General features: G+C 41.3%; 1 protein-coding gene across 1 annotated transcript; it reads right to left on the bottom strand.

Annotated features, from left to right (window-relative positions):
• Positions 1-762: 762 nt before the first annotated feature.
• On the bottom strand, positions 763-1,816 carry LOC133388483 (keratin, type II cytoskeletal 8-like). The gene has a single exon (XM_061634439.1). The coding sequence runs from the start codon at positions 1,783-1,785 to the stop codon at positions 868-870; it is 918 nt and encodes a 305-aa protein (XP_061490423.1). The 5' UTR covers positions 1,786-1,816; the 3' UTR covers positions 763-867.
• Between the last annotated feature and the right edge of the window lie 17,638 nt (positions 1,817-19,454).

Below are 19,454 nucleotides of genomic sequence, written 5' to 3'. Positions count from 1 at the left end.
GAGGTGTTGTGCATTTCTAAGCCTTTGGAGAAGACAGGATAAACTCCTGTCAAACAAAGAAACTGTTTTACACAAGGATTATGATAATCTTAACCTTGAGGAATCATCAGGAATCTACAGCAGAGACTTCCGGGAAGGGTGACTTCGCTTGTGCCTGCTTTTGAGACGGGCTCCCGCCTCAAAAGAAGCTTATTCAGATATAAATCAGTCAGAACATTTTTTTTGACTGATGAAATTTCTCCCGGGCAGGGAGAAACGTAGAGATCAACCTCAAAAGCCTGTTTTTGTTGGGAGGACTGGATTTCATTAATTTATGAGAAAAGGTCCAGCCAGCAATGCCGGACAGACTTCCGAACAAGCTCTATCTGATTAATGCGATACGTTTATCTTTTCTTCAAAGAGAAAACGGACTAACAGGCAAGCACCCTTCTTTCTATTATTTTTTTTACTTGGTTTAAATTGTTGCAGCAAAAAGAGATTTGTCAAATGAATCAGCTTTAAAGAACTTCTGGGTGAGCTATAACTCTTCTCTGTTATTCACGAAATTAACAGCTTATCTCTGTTTCTATTGCAAAAAGCTGTCCTGGAAGTGCATTCTAAAGATATAAACAGAATTTTATTTATTTATTTATTTATTTATTTATTTAATTTATATACCGCCCTAAGCCCAAGGGCTCTCTGGGCGGTGTACATAATAATAAAGCAATCAGAGAATATATAAATACAATAATACAATGGAATCAAACAAAAATAATCAAAATAGCAGCAAAATACATCAATAAATATTAATAGTACACATTAAAATGTACTATTTATATGTAAAACGAAGAATGAGTGGCGACTCTCACCAACCCAGCCCAGCCCTCATCACCCAGTAGTAAACCAGGTGTATGTGTGCAGGGGGTGGTGGCTCACCTTGATCTGGTACATGCTCTCTGCTTCAGCCCGGCTCTTGGCAGCAATGTCTTCATACTGTGCTTTGACCTCGGCAATGATGCCATCCAAGTCCAGGCTGCGGTTGTTATCCATGGACAAGACCACAGAAGTGTCATTGATCTGAGACTGCATTACACGCAGCTCCTCATCATACAGCTGCCTCAGGAAGTTGATCTCGTCAGTCAGGCATTCCAGACGGGACTCCAGCTCAATCTTGTTCATGTAGGCCTCATCCACATCCTTCTTCAAAAGGACAAAATCATTCTCCTTCTCAGTACGATGGTTGATTTCATCTTCATACTTAGTCTTGAATTCTTCTACAAGGCCTTGCATGTTGGCCAACTCAGCATCCAGCCTTGCTCTCTCCTGCCCCAAGCCGTCCAGCTGCCGGCGCAGGTTGTTGATGTAGGCCTCAAACATACTGTCCATGTTGCTTCGGGTGGTTTTCTGATTCTGCAGGAGACTCCATTTGGTATCCAGTATTTTATTCTGCTGCTCTAGGAAGCGAACCTTGTCAATCAAGTTGGCGAACTTGTTGTTGAGAGTCTTGATCTCCTCTTTTTCTTTGGTCCTCACTTGCTGGATGGTGGGGTCGATCTCCAAGTTGAGCGGCGCCAGCAGGCTCTTGTTCACACTGACGGCCGTGATACCCCCCATGCCGCCGCCGACGGAGGACCCTCGGAAGCTGCTGGCGCTGCCGCCGCCTCCAAACCTGCTGCCCCCATAGCCGGAGGAGGCGTAAGAGGCGCTGACTCGAGAGGCGGTGACGGGGCCCGCCGTATAGGAGCGGCTGCTGAAGGTGCGGACGGGGCCTGAAGAAGTGGTTCGGAAGGAGGATTTCTTCATCATGTTACTTTAGGGGGGTTTTTTCGCCCTCTCTACGGGAGACAAGGCCGGGCGGACACTGCAGAAAGGCTGTGAGAAGAGGGATTTCTATTCCGAGGAACATTATATTGTCTGGGACTATTCTCTTTTTGGTCTATTTTATTTTGACGAATCTGCTTCTTCACGACGCCACTAACTGTTTTGATGCTGGGAACTAAATTTGTTTTGTATTCTTGAACATAGAGAGATAAGGCAGGCTGCTCTGTTTATACTGTGATGTCATCAAGCCTGGAATATTAACCCAATTGTTGCTGAAATAAGAAGTGGTTCTACTTTATTTTTGTTTTGTTTTGTTTTTGTGGTTTTAAAAATGGCAATCAAGAAAGTGGCTGAGAATCTGGAAGTAATTATGTTTCAGAAAATAATGGATGAGATTGAGATAACGAAACAAACCCTGCGACAGGGCAGTAAGGAGCTGAAAATTGAACTGAGCAAAATGACGCAGGAGCTTAAAGAAATAGGGGATCCTGTGAGAGAGGAGAATGAGATCAGAGATGAGAAAAGAAAAAATAAAGGGAAGATACAAGCCCTGGAGATTGGAACAAATGTGGAATTGGAAAAAGATCTGGAGTTTATGGATATTAGAAATAAAATCTACTGTTTGGAATTTAACGTTATCTCTGAAGAAATTAATGAAGATATTAGAGATAAAGTTATCAATGGCTTGGATAATCTTCTGGACTGGAATGACGTGATGGAGCTTGATATAGAGAAAATCTATGGAATTAACTGCAGCCATGTGACAATGGAAAAGCTCTCAAGAGATGAGCCAGTGCATTTTGTAAAAAAGAAGAACAGAGATATGACTTTACAACAATATTTCAGCAACTTATTCAGAATGGATGGCAAGAAAATATTTGGGATAGAGGAAATTCCCATCAGACTCTTATTATATGACTATGGCTATGACAGCAAGATTATTATGGAATACTGATAATGGAAGATTGGACACTGAAATTACTGGACTTAACAGGACTATTGAAGATGGAAGATGGAATTAATAGGGATAATGGAATAATGGCTATTGAAATTATTGGACCTAACAGATTTTGATGAGATGGATTAATCGATATGTTTATTTGGACTATGGTTATGACAATAAGATGATTATTATTATTAACGAGATGGATTAATCGACATGTTTATTTGGAGAAAATTGATAGATATATTTCTTAAAGGATTGAAACCTCTCTTTGACTTTTTGTGGAAAGAATAAAGTAATGTTTATGAGATTTGATGATTAATTAAGATAACTACTGGAGGAAAGTGATTTTATAATATAATTTAAGAGACAGGATTGTTGTATATTGTAGACCTATAACTGATTTGATCTGCAACAAATGGGAAGTCAACATTTTATTTTTTTGTTTAATCATTTTTGTTTTGTTTTGTTTTTTGTCTTTGAATGTTTTATGATTTTGTTTTGTATGTTTTATGAAAATTTGAATAAAAATTATTGTAAAAAAAAAAGGAATCTACAGCAGGGAGATCACACCTATCATCTGGGAACTTATCAGGAAATGAGTGGGTACACATCCTCCTGGAGACATTTACTTTGGGTTTACTTTGGGGTCAGTTTAGTTAGGAAAAGGTATAAAACATGAGGAGTGAGAAGGGGAAGGCAGTTCATCTTCTGGGGGGCTGCAACAACTGCTTCTCTTATGAACGCACGCTAGCATCTTTGGGACAATTTCAGAGCTATGGATTTGGGTGAGAACTTTCAAATCTGGCGCTGGTTACAAAGGGTGGAGCTTTTGCTCATTGGGCTAGATACGAAAGTCTCTCTCTCTCAACTTTAGGCTTGCAGCAACTCTCCAGGAAAGGTATATGCAACTATCTGGGCCTTTTTCCTTTCCTTTTTCCTTTCTTTCTGTGTGGGTGAGCTTAATGTGAAAGTGTTTATAGGGCTAGTCTTTTTGCTTTAGTCTATCCAGTGTTGCTGAATGAATGAATGAATAATAGTTAGAAAACTACTCATTGTTAACTGCAATTGTAAACTGCAATATTTTTCCTTGTTCCTTCTCTTAATAAAACCACTCTTCATTTTACTTTCAGTGTATGTGTTATTGGGTTAAGAGTAAAATTATACATGTTCTGGGGGGTGACGTGCAAGTAACTCCAGCAAAATATCCTGCTGTTCTCTTCTGGGGAATTTGGATTTCTAGTGAGCTCTGCTCATGAGGAAGTTCAAGGTCCCTTCGTAACAAGAGTTGGGGCTATATACGACAAATATTGCAAATACAAATTAATGTTATGATCCAGCTACATATAATTTTGGGGACCTAAATCAGGCTGCAAATGTACTCCAGGCTTCATTTTCTGGGTATTTCCAAATTCAAGTCAGTAATATATTAAAAAAGAAAACCCAAACAACTTCTTCCCACCTGCATAACACATCAACATATTCCTGTGCAGGTTTTATATGTTCCAGCATTGAACTCATTTTGGCTCAGTGTTTTCTGTAATTTTACAGCTATGCATGCTTACTTTAAATTATTATGGAAAAATATTCCATTCTTGTAACCACTGAAAGTCTCTCCAATGGGCAAAGGCGGTTCTTGAAGACAAGGGATACCAAATTTTCCCCTTTGTTAAACTCCATTTAGATCATTTACTTCAACACTTAATACAATTTGGAAATAGAAGAGGTGGTTCCACTGACCGGTCAAATAACACCAGCTGTGCAGTTTGTGATGCTGATCCCCATGTAAAGCCATTTCCAGAGTCCTTCAGCCACTAAAACAGATTGATGCTCTCATTGATGGGGGAGAAATTCAATTTGGTTCACATTTAAATGTGAGCCTACCTATTCTGCATTTTCTGAAACAATGCCAAAACACAGTCACCTTTCAAATTTCACACCTCTCTGAATTTTGCAGTACAATGCCCCAGCTAAGTGCCTCCCTGGGCTCCTACTTGGAGGAAGGGCAAGATATAAATCTAATAAATAAATAATGTGCACAAAAATGCATATACAAGAGCACACTCATATATTAATTAAATCCAAATAGTGAAAATAACATACAAATTGCTCTATATTAGGCAAAATTATATATATAAATATTAGGAGAAATTCACATTAAAATGCTGATGAATTTTCATGGGGATTTTTAAAAAAAATCACAACCACTGATGTGGAAATGTGGAGAACTGAACTTATGATTGAACATATAAGAAACTGGGAGAAACAGAAATTTTACCCATCACTATGCTCAGGGCAAGTAAAAGCCAGCAGGCAGGCATTCCTAAAGCTATGGTTAGAAACTGGATGCACAGAGTAAGTAGAAGTTGCTGCTTCAATTAACTTGAAACAGGTTTTACTAAACTACAACCTTCTCTAAGCCACACAACTCATGGAAATTCTTCATGACATTTTACCAGAAATTCAAAATCACACACAATACACAAGTCCACATATTATGGCTTCTACATGCTATATTAAATAAACTACTATACCATTTACCCAGGATTGATAGAAAATGCATCCAGCACCATCATGGAAATACTCCATACACGCACACCCGCACACACACACCGAGAAAAAAAGCTAAGGACAGGGAGAGGAAAGACTGAATGCTTCATTTGAATTGATGCTTGGAACATGACTATTATGATGCAATAGCCACTATGGAAAATCAAATCCAGTTCTATCCACCCATAAGCACATGTCTCATACAAATATAGCAAACCTTGTTTATTTTTAGTATTTCTATCTCATCAGCACAGTCCTAGGGTAGCTCACAACAATAAATATAAAAACATGAACATACATTTTTAAATGCAACTGAACAATCACAACACTACTTTAAATCAAGCAAAGTAGCATTAAAATCCACAGAGGTAGGGAACCTCAGGCCTCTAGGTCTCTTGCCCTCTGCCATATACCCCCTACTCACCCTGTTTATTTATTTATCAAATTTGGACCCCACTTTTCCTCCTGAAGGAGCTCGGGGCCTCTTGCTTGCCTAGATAGAAGATGTAGAGGTATGGGTGGGTGTGCGTAGAGACTTATTTTTTGTATGGGTGGAATGTAGCCTGCTGTACAAAGATAGGATTCACATCAATTGTTCTGCCCACTTTTGCTTCTGCCCCACCCACTTAATAAATAAATAGAATAAATAAACAAAATCTAATTCTCCAAAAGTGGATCCTTATGTAGCCGAAATAATCTCATCCATATGCAAAAGGAAGGTAGCACCTGACTTGGAGGAATTCCAAAGTTTGCTGGTATACAGAGGAATCTCTAGATTAAAAAAAACCCTCTGAAATGAGACCCCAAAGCAGCCCAATGAAGACTGAGCATGCTCAATGAGCATGGAATGCTGACAAACTGTTGTGTGTGTATGTGTGGGAGAAGAAAATGAAATTCATATCCTGGAAAAGGCAGTGGCTGTCAGAAACATAAACAGAAGCACCTTGCACTTAAATATTTTCTTGGAGGCTGTTTCAATGATGAGATTGTAAACTATCTGAAATTCTCACCAGAACCCTTCTTCAAGTCTATTTTTTCATTATCAGCAAGAAGGTAAGATGCCAAAACTCAGAGTGCATTTTTCTTGGCATACAATGTCCAAGAAAAGAAATAAATGGAAGATGCTTGATTATTCAGCCCTTTGCATCAGCAATAAGGAAACCTGAATTTATTATGACAATTTAACAACTCCTACTTATCATGAATCACAATATTTATAAAGAGACAGACCTCTTCACACTTCAGATCAAACAAATTTGTATCTTCGTATCAGCTTAGATGTTTGCCAGATGTAAGTATGCACATAAATACCGACCGTCTTCACTTACACTGTCAGATGACCGAATAACATTGTGACTGGCAACTTTCCCATTTCTGAAGATTCATTGAAGACCTCAGAGTTTACTTACATTCATTTTTTTGTTTTCTTACCCCCTTATCCTTTTATGGAACTCTCAGGAGAAGTTCCAACAATGTTATGCGTTGGTGCTCTCCAGCTGCAACGAAGCTGGGAAAAAGGCCAAAGTATGTGAATATTTCAAGGGTCACAAGGTTGGGATAGGCTTGGCCAGTTTTCTTTCTTTCTTCTCAGAGGAAGTGCTCTGCACCTCATCACTAAGAAAAACACCTCTCACAATCACTACTGATCATTCTGTAAACCAAAATTCATTGTAACAGAATAGAAAATAGAAAAATGTCGAGGTCACATTCCAGCAAAGCAAAACCTGAACATTACTTTTAGAAGAATATTTTGAAAGATAGAGCATTAGCACTGAAGTTCCTTTTATACTGAACAATTGGTCAAGGGAATGAGTGACACATTTAAAACAGAGGCAGCCATTTCACAAGGATGTTCCATCAGAAAACTTTTCTGTTATTTATGACTTACAACATGAACCTAGCCATGTCTACTCAGAGATGTCCCATTGAATTCAATGGGACTTACTCCCAGGTATGCGTGTTAAGGTTTGCATCCTCAAATCTAAAAAACATTATTAATTGTATATAAATTTAAAACTCTTTTGGGAAGAATATTACTTTCAGTTTACCAACCAAGCCATAATGTGATATTGGCCCAGAGATGATCCTATATTTGGCTGTTCTGGAGCTAATGAAGATGTCGGGTATTACAAAAAGGTTGGTTACACCTATTATCCACTGAGTTCTAGGTATTTGGAAGTGCTTGTCTCTTAATATAATATATACTTTAATATGGTTGACATATAAAAGCCTTTAAGAGAGCCAGTGATTTATTTTCCCCAGTTATTGCCCATAGATACTTTTGTGCCACCCTGGGCTCCTGTGGGAGGAAGGGTGGGATAGAAATTTAATAAATAATAAAAAAATAAAATTATATATGAGCAGCCATGAGAGTATATCAGGGAACAGTGCTTTCTGGATGGGAGGGGAGGAAAGAGAACACATTGGCTAATTCTTGGTCACTGTTTAGTGCAAGGATAGCCAATGTGGTTGGCTCCTTGGGTTTCTGAGGAGCTCTAGGCAATGAAGTGGGCTGGGTGTCAGCTAGAGTGCAGGCAGCACAACTGACTGAATACAGGTACAAGTATACAGCTTTTCCTACCACATGGCAGTGGTGGCAGCAAGGACAGCATATCTCTTGGCCTTTATTGCACCCTCAGTGAATTGAGCAGCAGAGCTGTTGAGAGTGATGAACCAGCTGGTCCACGCCAGCATGGCACCATTGACAATGGGCCACTCAATAGCTGCTGTGAGTGATTTGTGCATCACTTTGAAAGCAAAATCACTCTGATCCATGCTAAACCTGATGCCACAATTGTTTCAGGTTTGTTGGAGATCTCGGGAGCAACATCAAATTATGCTTTGTGGGTTCAGTTTCGGTTATTACAGCCTGGAGATGTTGGATAGGACACATGCACTGGTGAGGACGAAAATGTGCATTCTTGATCTCTGCCCATCATGACTGATAAAATCTAGATGGAGAGGATTGAATGTATGGGTCCAAGGAATGGTTAATGCCTGATTGCAGGAGGGAGTCATCTGGGGATTTGGAACATGGTGCCATCAGTATGCTGATGATGCTATCTCTCCATTCCATTGCAATCAGGAGAAGCTGTGAAGGTGTTGGACAGGTATCTGGAAGCAGTGATGGGCTGGATGGGGGGCAATAAATTGAGGCTGAATCTTGATAAGACACTTTATAGTTTATACCTTTATCATCATTTATTCCCTGAGACTGCTATTTTTGCACATTGCTCTCATCTGCACTCATCCCCAACAGTTGCTTAACAAGTTCCACACTCACCCGATTCAGGATTTGCAAGAAAGGATTTTGCCACTCTACTGCTCAATAACCTCTTCCTTTCAAAGATTCAGATGCTTTTACATTCTTTAGGGACTTCTGTAGGAAAGAAATATTGTTCTGCTGTAGTTTGGATCACCATTTGGTGCAATTATTCCCCATAATTATGAAATAATTAGATAAAATGATGGCATAAATCCCAGTGGAAAATATACATCTTTGAAGCTCCTAATATTTTTGTCACTTAAAAAGGAGAGCTGTGCAACTTACTGTAGAAGAGAAAAGCTAATTGGAAAACCAGCCACATCTTATACCTCTCCCCCTATTTCAGGCAAGTTGGCAATGGCTCAAAAGCGATCATAGCCTAGCGTATTTTTCAAGGACCCCAGGAGAGTATAATAATTCAAAATCATCCTAGGAAAGTGCCCTGAGCACATTTCTTTGCTTTTGTTTTATTTTTAATTTTTAAAAATGCTGTCCAGTCAGAGATGGTTCTGCTCTCAAACCTGGCACCAATATTATAAACAGTGGGTTACAGGAAAGCACTGGCCACCCCATACTGACATAAATTCCCGTGTGTTTGAACCTTTGCCAGAATAAGCACATTTTATCTAGGAAACATAAATATTGAAAACTTTATTGTTTGGGAATGATTAAAACAATGTCATTATTGTACAATAATTGTCATTATTGTAGGAGCCCTGGGCTCCCATTGGGAGGAAGGGTGGGGTATAAATCTAATAAATAAATGAATGAATAATTTAGTGTCACAAGCCTCATGGAGGAGAATCAATGCCTACTAGATGCTATTGATGCTATTGATGCTATCAATGCCTACTAGACATGATGTCTATGTTCTATCTCCACTGTCAGAGGTAGTATGGCTCTGAATAGTAGTGGCTGGGAATCGCAAGTGGGGACAATGCTGCTGCACTTAGGTCCTGTTTGTGGGCTCCCCACAGACATCTGGTTGGCCACTGTGAGAACAGGATGGCAGTTTGGCCTGATCCAGCAGAATCTTCTTTTTTTCCTTTAGTCTGTTCTGGGCTCTTAACAGCTAGCATCACTTGATGACTGAAGTGTCTAGTATAGATTAATGGGCTATCACAGATTGAATGTCATATACTGAATGTTCATGCCAGCCACCTCACAGCTCTCTAGCAGATTCAGATTCAATCACTCAGCTTCATCAGATGTATACTAACTGAATTATATAGGTCAATCAAGTTACATATAGAGAAAAAAGTTGTGACTATTTTTAATCAAGGTACAGGTTCACATGATATTTTTGCTGTCCTACTGTGGTCCCACTCCACCCTGTAGGCACAATACCCACAGTAAGTCTTCATCACAAGGATAAGTATTGAGTTCTGTGGAAGTGACTTTCTCTGGAGACATGTCCATGCCCAAACCCAAGTATTTCCCCAGAAACAGTAGCACAGGGGAGGGGGGAGGACTGGCATTTTATTGATTGATTTATAGCCTGCCCTTCATCATAGCAGATATCTGAGTGGAGTACAGTGCAGATACCATTGTTATTGGTCTCAACAATTGGTTATTGTTGCAGTAGTGTTTTGATTTTTTTTTTTTTTGGCTGTATTATTTAAATGGATTTGAATTGAGTCACTTTATATGTTGGAAACTGTCCTGGGATTATTTGGGGTCCACACAGAGCTGATACATACTGTTAGTAAAAAAAAAAAAACCCTCTTAATTTCCTATAAATGCCTGGTCAAATGGATTTGTGCTGAAAGACAGAAGGGTCAGTGCCAAATGTATTTTTAGTGGGAGGGCATTCCACTAGCAGGAACAGCACCTCAGAGAAGGTGCTTTCTTGTGTCCCTGCATAATGTACTGATCCCAGAAGTGGACTGAAGAGAAAAGCCTGCTCTGAAGATTTTAGGAAGTGGGGAGACTGGTACAGGGGAAGGTTTTCCTTCCAGTATTTGGGTCCCAGACCATTAGGGGCTTTATATATCAATACCATTTTGAACTGTCATTGACAAGGGAGGAGAGTAACTCCATCAAGCCCCCTCCTATGAGGATTTCAACTACCATCACATCAGCTGCCTGAGGGGAGAACTGTGGAGCAAGAGCTGCTTTGCCTTCCTGGCCTGGACATTGTCAACTACTCTTCTCCTGGATCTGATCTGGGGGAAGGGAGTGCTTCTGAGGAGAAGAAGATTGCCAAAACCACCACTGATATCAGCAAGGAGTTGCTACTCTTCCAGATGGCCAGAATCTGTACAGACAGAACTATATAATTGCAATATAAGAACTGTAACTTTAAGAGCTTGTGCTTGAGCTTGCTTTTCCCTCTTCCCTCCTATTCTTCTTGTTTGAATGTATGAGGTTCAACTCCAGCTTGGTGGGTTGAGGCTGCATGGGGTTAATAAGGGTAGCTAGAGAGCTAGACCTCTTGCTGGTTGAGGCTATAGCTATCCCTTTGATCCTCTGCCGTCTCTTCCCTCCCTGCTAGACTGATAAGCAACAGGATGTTTGATCCCAGTTCCTTCCCGCCTTTCTCTGTGTTCTCTTTCTCTTGAGAGGGGAGCAGACATCTTCTCTTTGTCTCTCCTCTCAACCAGGATGAAGGCCAGCACTGGGACCAGTGCAGGCTACTCCAGCAAAGCCAGTTAGCTAGATATAGAACTCTTTCCTATCAAGCATGTACTTCCAGAATAAAGTAGTTGTTTCTTATTTTAAAGCTTAAAGTCTCTGTCTGACTGATTTGCAGGGAAGGTAGAATCTTAGCAAAGATTCAGACACACACACACTAAGCTCGCTCAATACTTTCCATTCCGCAGCACTACACAACTCTGCTACGCATCTCAATAGAGAAATTCCGACACTTTTTTCCTCATCTGTCATGTCTTTTTAGACAGTGAGTCTGAGGGCAGGGACCATCTTAGTACTGATTTTCACAAGCTGCTCACAGAGCTTTTAAGGCTAAAAGGTGGGGTATACGTGCCTTAAATAAATAAATACGAGCTTCTTGCATTTTTATGTCTAATATTAAGCAACAAACAGTAATGGTAAATCAATATAGTTCTTATAATATTATCAGTATTTGCTTTTATAATTTCTGCCTAGATCCCTTAAAGAAATGTAAGTCCCACTGTTGAGCATCACCACTAGGAAGTGCCAACACAACTTAAAATGGCTTTCTCCCAGAGTACACAGATACCTGGCAAAGTAGTATTAGAAACACATAAGGGCAAGATAAGTATGGAAAGATAGTTTGATTACTGATTGCAGTGGCTCACACAAAAATTGTGGTTCACATAACACCCCCCCCCAATTGTGACTGAAGAAAGTGAATATGAACTTGTTTGTGTGGGGGCATTGATAACTTTATTCTCTATATGTCAGTTGTGAATTACAAATTCACAAATTCATTCTAATGACACAATGCCATGGCAATGCTTCAACCTACTTTGACTGTAAGCACTTAAAAATAACTTCATAAAAGTTTATTGAAACAATATAGAGCCAGAAACAGAACAGCAACACTATTTTGCCTGGGTAAATTCTTTGCATTCAAGTGACACTGCCTAGGGCATAGGTAACCAAAACACATAAAAGAGTCTGAAGTCCAAAGAATAAATATGTGCAAGAGTTTGTTCTAACCTGCACTTTATTGAAATGTGGTCAAATGTTTATTGTTATAAATTGTGATAGTTCTTGCCTGAACAATGTTGTCATTTTTGGAAACGCTGTTATATGCTTTGGGGGCATACTTTGTCCATTAAACCACTTCAGGCTGAGCAACATATAGGATGTACAATAATAAACCATTTGCCAAATTTCAAGGAACGCAGAAGCTTGAAACAAACCCTTGGGAAGATGTAAGCTAAATTCTGCACTGCTTACTCAGCAGCATTTACTACAGCAAATAGCCATTCTTCTTCATCCTGTTGTGAGACTGTGGGATGCCGCACAGCTACTTTAGGTGCCAACATTCCATCAGTACTGCCTGGTATTTTTGCCTGCCCAGATTGAATATGTATGTGGTATGAGCCCTCTACCACACATACTGATCTTAGTTTATCAGATCTGGTCTTTTTGAGGAGTGCTTAGGTTTTTGTTTGAAAGAAAGCTTCACCATGCACACACACACACGCAGTGCACTCAATGCTAGGGGTGGAAAGATCTGTTGGTTTCTGTTCTCTCAGTTTCTCATTTGCCCATTCTTAAATTCAGTTATCCACATTTCTGCAGCAATTTGCAATTTTTTAAAATGAATATTCTACAATATTTTAATTTGAATACCTCCTAACAAACAAGTTTTTGTAGGCAGTTTTGATTAATGTACACATTTTTTGCAAGTAATTTCTCATCATATAATGCATTTTGCATGTTATTTTCACTAATATGTTCCTTTTTATGCACACTTTCCCCTAATATATGCTTTTTTCATAAACATTGTTTGCTTGGTGAACTGCAATGAAAAATTCAAATGAGCGTTAATTTCAAAGGATGACTGGGTTTTGGTTCTCATATTGTTTCGGAAAGTGCAAGTTTGATAGATTTGGCTTGCAATGTGAACTTAACTGAATTTCTCCCCCATCCCTACTCCATACCCGCTACTTCATATCCCCCTCAGTTTAATCCATAGTGGCTCTGAGTAAACATGGAGTAATTATACCTCCTTGCCCTGCCATGATTGAATTTTTCCAGTGTGAAATACACATGATGCCTATACCATCATCTGGCCCACAAAATCATACCCCAAATCTAGGCTAAGCCATAGGCATCTGACAGAGGTGAGTCTGGAGCTGGGAGTCAAGAGTTGGCCAAGATAGCCAATATGTTGCCCTCTGAATATTATTGGACTTCAACTCCATCAGCCCCAGTCAGCATGGCCAATTTTATTATTTATTGTTTAACAACATTTATGTAGACTAGAACAAAGACCTCTAAGAAATTTACAGTATGCAATTTAAAATATTCATTTAAAATACCAATAAAAATAAAACATTAATAACAAGTTACATAAAAATATAAAATAAAATCAGTAATTTTAAAACACACCTACTAAAATCATGTGTCAAAACTGCACACTAAAATTACATGCCTAGGTAGGCTTCCTGGATCCAAAAAAGGTTTTAGCGAGTGCTAAAAACAATACAGTGAAGGTGCCTGCCTAATATCAATGGGTAGGGAGTTCCAAAGTGTAGGTGCTGTCACACTAAAGGCTTGATGTCTTACAAGTGCAGAATGAACATCATGAGCCTCTTGTAAAAATGCCAGTTCCATGGATCTAAGTGGTCAACTGGGAACATATGTGGTGAGCAATCTTCCAAATAAACTGGTGCAAGCTGTTGGGAACTTTATATAACATTAATAACATTTTGAATTTGCCTCAAAAACGAACCAGCAACCAGTGGAGATCTCTGAGCAAGGATTTTATATGCTGACAGGTTCTCACTTCTGTCAGCATCATGCTGTAGCATTCTGCAGTAACTGTAGCTTTTGGACCAAATGCAAAGGATGCCGCACATAGAATGTGTTGCATTAATCCAATCTTGACATCACAGCAGGCCCCAGGCATGCCGGGGCCCTTGGGCATCAGCTTTCCCTGGGCCCTGGTGGGTGTATGTGTGCGTGCACACACATGCGCACGTATGCGTGGAGCCCCCCCATGCCCCCACCTACCTGTTACCTGTCTTTTAGCATTGTCATTAACAAAGATGGTGGCCACGGTTTCCCTAAGGGAATGAAGCCTCCGCCACTATCTTGGTTGATGGCACTCATACGTACTACACGCGTGGAACTCTGCCATCAACCAAGATGGCAGCAGGGGCTTCAGCACCTTAGGAAAACCTCAGCCGCCATCTTCATTAAGGGCAAGAGCGCGGTCTTGTCTTCCATTGTTGGATGAATTTCAGTTGGTGCAGCTTGAGGAAGTGGACAAGGTGCTTGGAATGGTGCGGGTGACCACGTCCGCCCTGGATCCTTGCCCATCTTGGCTGCTGAAGGCCGGCAGGGCTGTAACCACCGGAAGGGCCAAAGAGGTGATAAATGCCTCCTTGAGAGAGGGAGTAGTCCCTGGTAGTCTCAAGGAGGCAGTAGTGAGACCTCTTTTGAAGAAACCTTCTTTGGACCCAGATGTTTTGAACAACTACAGGCCGGTGGTAAATGTCCCTTTTTTGGGCAAGGTCTTGGAACGGGTGGTCGCCGGCCAGCTTCAGGCGCTTTTGGATGAAACCGATTATCTGGATCCGTTTCAATCCGGTTTTAGGCCCGGTTTTGGCACCGAAACAGCCTTGGTCGCCCTGTATGATGACCTTTGTCAGCAGAGGGACAGGGGGAGTGTGACTCTGTTGATTCTCCTTGATCTCTCAGCGGCGTTTGATACCATCGACCATGGCATCCTTCTGGGGAGGCTCGCGGAGTTGGGAGCTGGGAGCACTGCTTGGCAGTGGCTCCGCTCCTACTTAGCGGATCGTCGCCAGAAGGTAGTGCTTGGGGAACATTGCTCGACACCCTGGACTCTCCATTGTGGAGTCCCTCAGGGGTCGGTCTTGTCCCCCATGCTTTTTAACATCTACATGCAGCCTCTGGGTGCGGTCATCAGGAGTTTTGGAGTGCATTGCCATCAGTACGCTGATGACACGCAACTCTACTTCTCCTTTTCACCTTCTTCAGGTGAGGCTGTTGATGTGCTGAACCGTTGCCTGACCGCGATAATGGACTGGATGAGAGCTAATAAACTGAAACTCAATCCAGACAAGACTGAGACACTGTTGGTGAGCTCTTTACCTGCCCAGATGGTGGATGTTCAGCCTGTTCTAAATGGGGTTACACTCCCCTTGAAGGAACAGGTTCGTAGTTTGGGGGTCCTTTTTGACCCTTCCTTGTCGCTTGAGGCTCAAGTGGCCTCGGTGGCGCGGAATGCGTTTTACCATCTTCGCTTAGTAGCCCAACTACGCCCCTATCTGGACAGTGACGATCTCACCTCTGTTGTTCACGCTCTGGTAACTTCTAGATTGGACTACTGTAATGCGCTCTACATAGGGCTGCCCTTGAAGACCGTTCGGAAACTTCAGCTAGTGCAAAACGCGGCAGCCAGGTTGTTGATGGGGACCCATTGGTCCGCGCATATAACACCTGTCCTGGCCCGCTTGCACTGGCTACCTATTTGTTTCCGAGCCAGATTCAAGGTGCTGGTTTTGACCTATAAAGCCTTACACGGTGTGGGACCGCAATATCTGATGGAACGCCTCTCCCGCTATGAACCTACCCGTTCACTTCGTTCAGTATCTAAGGCCCTCCTCCGGGTACCAACCCATCAGGATGCCCGGAGGATTGTTATTAGATCCAGGGCCTTTTCTGTGGTGGCCCCCGAACTATGGAACAGCTTACCTGAGGAGATACGCCTGGCGCCTACGGTACTTTCTTTTAGGCGCCAGGTTAAGACCTGGTTATACTCCCAGGCATTTTAACATTCATGTTTTATATTCAATGTTTTTTACTCTACCTTATTGTGACCTTGTATGTTTTATTGTAACTTTGTATTTTAACTCTGCTGTTCACCGCCCAGAGAGCTATTCGCTATGGGCGGTCTATAAATAAAATAAAATAAATAAATAAATAAATAAATAAAAGGCAGGAGACAGGTAGGTGGGGCGAGGGAATGGTGGGCAGGCGGAAGCTCCTGCCCTGCGATCCACGGCTGCTGCTGCGGATTATGGAAGGTGAGCGGAGGGGCCCCTCATGGGCCCCCATAGCTCCAGGGGCCCTTGGGCCAGTGCCCCACCTGGCCACCCTTTAGAACAGGCCCTGCTTGACATCATCAATGCCTGAACTACTATTGTCAAACTATTTCAATCCAGAAATGGCTTCAGCTGTCTCACTAGTCACTCTGAGCCACTGAGACCACCTGGACCTCCAGTGATCTAGAGGCACCCCTAGACTGCAAGCCTGCTCCTTCCAGGGGAGTGCAACTCATCCAGGGCAGACAATTGATCAATTTCTTGGACATGTGGCCAATGGCAAGGGATGATGGGAACTGTAATCCAACAACATCTGGAGGGCATCACATTGGCTACCCCTGTCCTAAGGGGTAAGAGGTGGGGAACACACCAGATCCAGAAAGGCCTTGTTGCTCAAGCAAGGTCTCAGCCAAAAGAGGAAACCTTTGCTGCTCTTCCTGTTCTTGGGGGACCTAATGACTAGGCTTGAGTAGGACCAACCCAGGGTCTGAGAGTATTTCCACCACCATTAGATATTCTAAGCTGCAGATGTGACATTTCACCACAGCAGACAACTGCATAGTGATCAGTTCACTAGATCAAAAGGATCTAACCTCAGCAGTGCCCGCCAATGTGTTGAAAACAAACCAAAAAATTTTGTCAGATGAGAGAGTCAGAGATATGAGAACTGTGAAGCAAACGAAAAAAAATTCTTTGGCTAGCCAACTAATTCTTTAGCTAGCCGGGATCTCTACTCGATCGTCCCAGAGTGCAGGACACAGAATAATGGGCTCAAGTTGCAGGAAGCCAGATTTCGACTGGACATCAGGAAAAACTTCCTAACTGTTAGAGCCATACAACAATGGAATCAATTATACCAGAGCTTGGAAGATTAGTTTTAAAAAGTAATTACAGTTGCATGGCCCCCAAAAAGTAGTAATTACTGTTACAATTACAATTGCTCTGAAAGTAACTGATTACTTTACTTTTACTCAAAAGTAATTGCTGCAATTACATTTTTGTTACTTTTTTAAAAAAAAATTACCTACAAGGTGCTGGCCTTGGCTGCTGCACATCTAAGTAGCCTAAAACATTAAAAATAAGCACGTACACACAGAGGGTAGTAGAATTTTTTTTTTATCCGTAAGATTAACAGAATGACATAACAGAATCTCACATCCCCTCACCCCAAACCCAGCAATGATGATACCCCAACACACACACACACACACACATATATTGCCTCCAGCTCCTTTCTCCTTCCACTCCTGTCAATTTTTAAACAATTGTTTTATCCATCCCATCTCGCTCTCCACCTCCTCTTGTCACCTCCTAAGCACCCATAGAGCACGAAGGAAGAACAACGCTGCACGGAAGCCCAATTTGAAGCACATGATTTTTATTCACAAATCAGAGGAGCAGAAGACTTCCCCTGCTCTCCCCCAAGTAATGTGCAAGAGTAATGCTGGAAACATTACAATTACTCCTCAAAAGTAATGAAGTTACTACTTGTTCTATTACCAGCAAAATGTAATGAAGTTACCCACTCATTACTCAAAAAAGTAATAAATTACAAGTAATTCGTTACTTGTAACTAGTTACTTCCAAGCTCTGTCAATTACCTAGAGAGGTAGTGGGCTCTCCAACACTGGAGGCACTGAAGAGGCATCTGGACAGCCATCGGTCGGGAATGCTTTGATTTGGATTCCTGCATTGAACAGGGGGGTTGGACTTGATGGTCTTATAGGCCCCTTCCAACTCTACTATTCTATGATTCTATGATTCTGTGAAAATAAAGTTACCAAGATCTCCATTTTCCCCCTTGTGGGAGGAAAACTAAAGGGGAGGGGGAAGAGCCATGCTGTCAGTGTCAGAAATCAAAGTATCAAGCCTAGAAGTGTAGTACTCAGAGCTGAACAAAAGCTATGAAGGACAGACCTGATGTGGTGAATCTAAGAGTTATGACAGATGTTACTTGTTATGCTCAGCTATCAACTACATCTGGAGGTTTTCTTTATTGCAGGTATGGATAGCAACTTTAATCAGAATTTCAATGTGTGGGATTGTTGTCATCACTTCCAATGGGAGCTTTTTCCCTTAGGCTAATTATATTGTGTCAGGAGGCAGTGTTCACTAGGAACGCAGCTGGGAAGGAGGGAGAGTTAAAACTCCTCTTCCTGCACACTGCAGTCCTTATGCAAACTAGGACCCTGCACCTGTAATTAAATAAAGAAAAGTTTGTAGATTGGCCAGGGTCAAGTTGTCCCAAAATGGGGTCCTGTATTGGGTCAGAGAAGTTATGCACAGCCCTAGAACATATGATAAAATGCATCACATTAGGGGAAATGGCTTTGTAAAAATGAGTTTATTAGGCAAAGCTACATACAAAAATGTGTCTATTAGGAGACATTCACACAAAAATGCTATGGAATTTTCATGATGACCTTTTTTTGAAATCGCACACTGATGTGGAAATGTGAAGAATTGAACTTAAGCTTCAAAAAATAAGAAGTTGAGAGAAATCAAACATGACAGATTTGACCATTCCTAGTTGAAAGAAGCAGGTAACCAGAGGGAGCAGCAGGAAATGGAGCAGGGGGCAGCCAGAAGCAGGGCTGTTTGTCAGTGGCCCAACAAAAGCAACTCTGCAGCCCGCTAGTGGTCCACAGCCCATCCTTTGAGAAACACTGTTTTTATGGTGTTTCTTATTGCAGCTGTCTTTTAAATAGCTTAATTGCTGACTTTTATTATTGTTTGTTATTTTGATAAACTGCTATTTTTAATGTATTATATTATTCTTATAAACTGCATCTGACTTGAGGAAAGGTGGAAAATAATATTTTAAGTAAGCCAATCAGAGCTCAGAAAAGGGAAAAACAACATCTAACTTCTCCTGTGAATATTTCTTTATATTAGAGAACAATAATAGGTGCTCCTGGATCCATCTTTGTTGCTAGAGGCCCAGGTGACCTCAGTGGCTAGAAGTGCCTTTTACCAGCTTCAACTGTTAAGAGAGCTGTGGCTGTTTCTGGACCAGGATAGCCTGACCCTTGCTGTCCATGCACTGGTAAACTCCAGGCTGGATTACTGTAACAACCTGTATGTGGGGCTGCCCTTGCGGTTCATAGAATTATAGAGTTGGAAGGGGCCTTGTAGGCCATTGAGTCCAAACCCTGCTCACAGC

This window comes from Rhineura floridana, chromosome 7 (genome assembly GCF_030035675.1).
Source record: "Rhineura floridana isolate rRhiFlo1 chromosome 7, rRhiFlo1.hap2, whole genome shotgun sequence".
NCBI lineage: Eukaryota > Metazoa > Chordata > Lepidosauria > Squamata > Rhineuridae > Rhineura > Rhineura floridana.
This window is presented reverse-complemented; position numbering and strand designations above follow the sequence as displayed.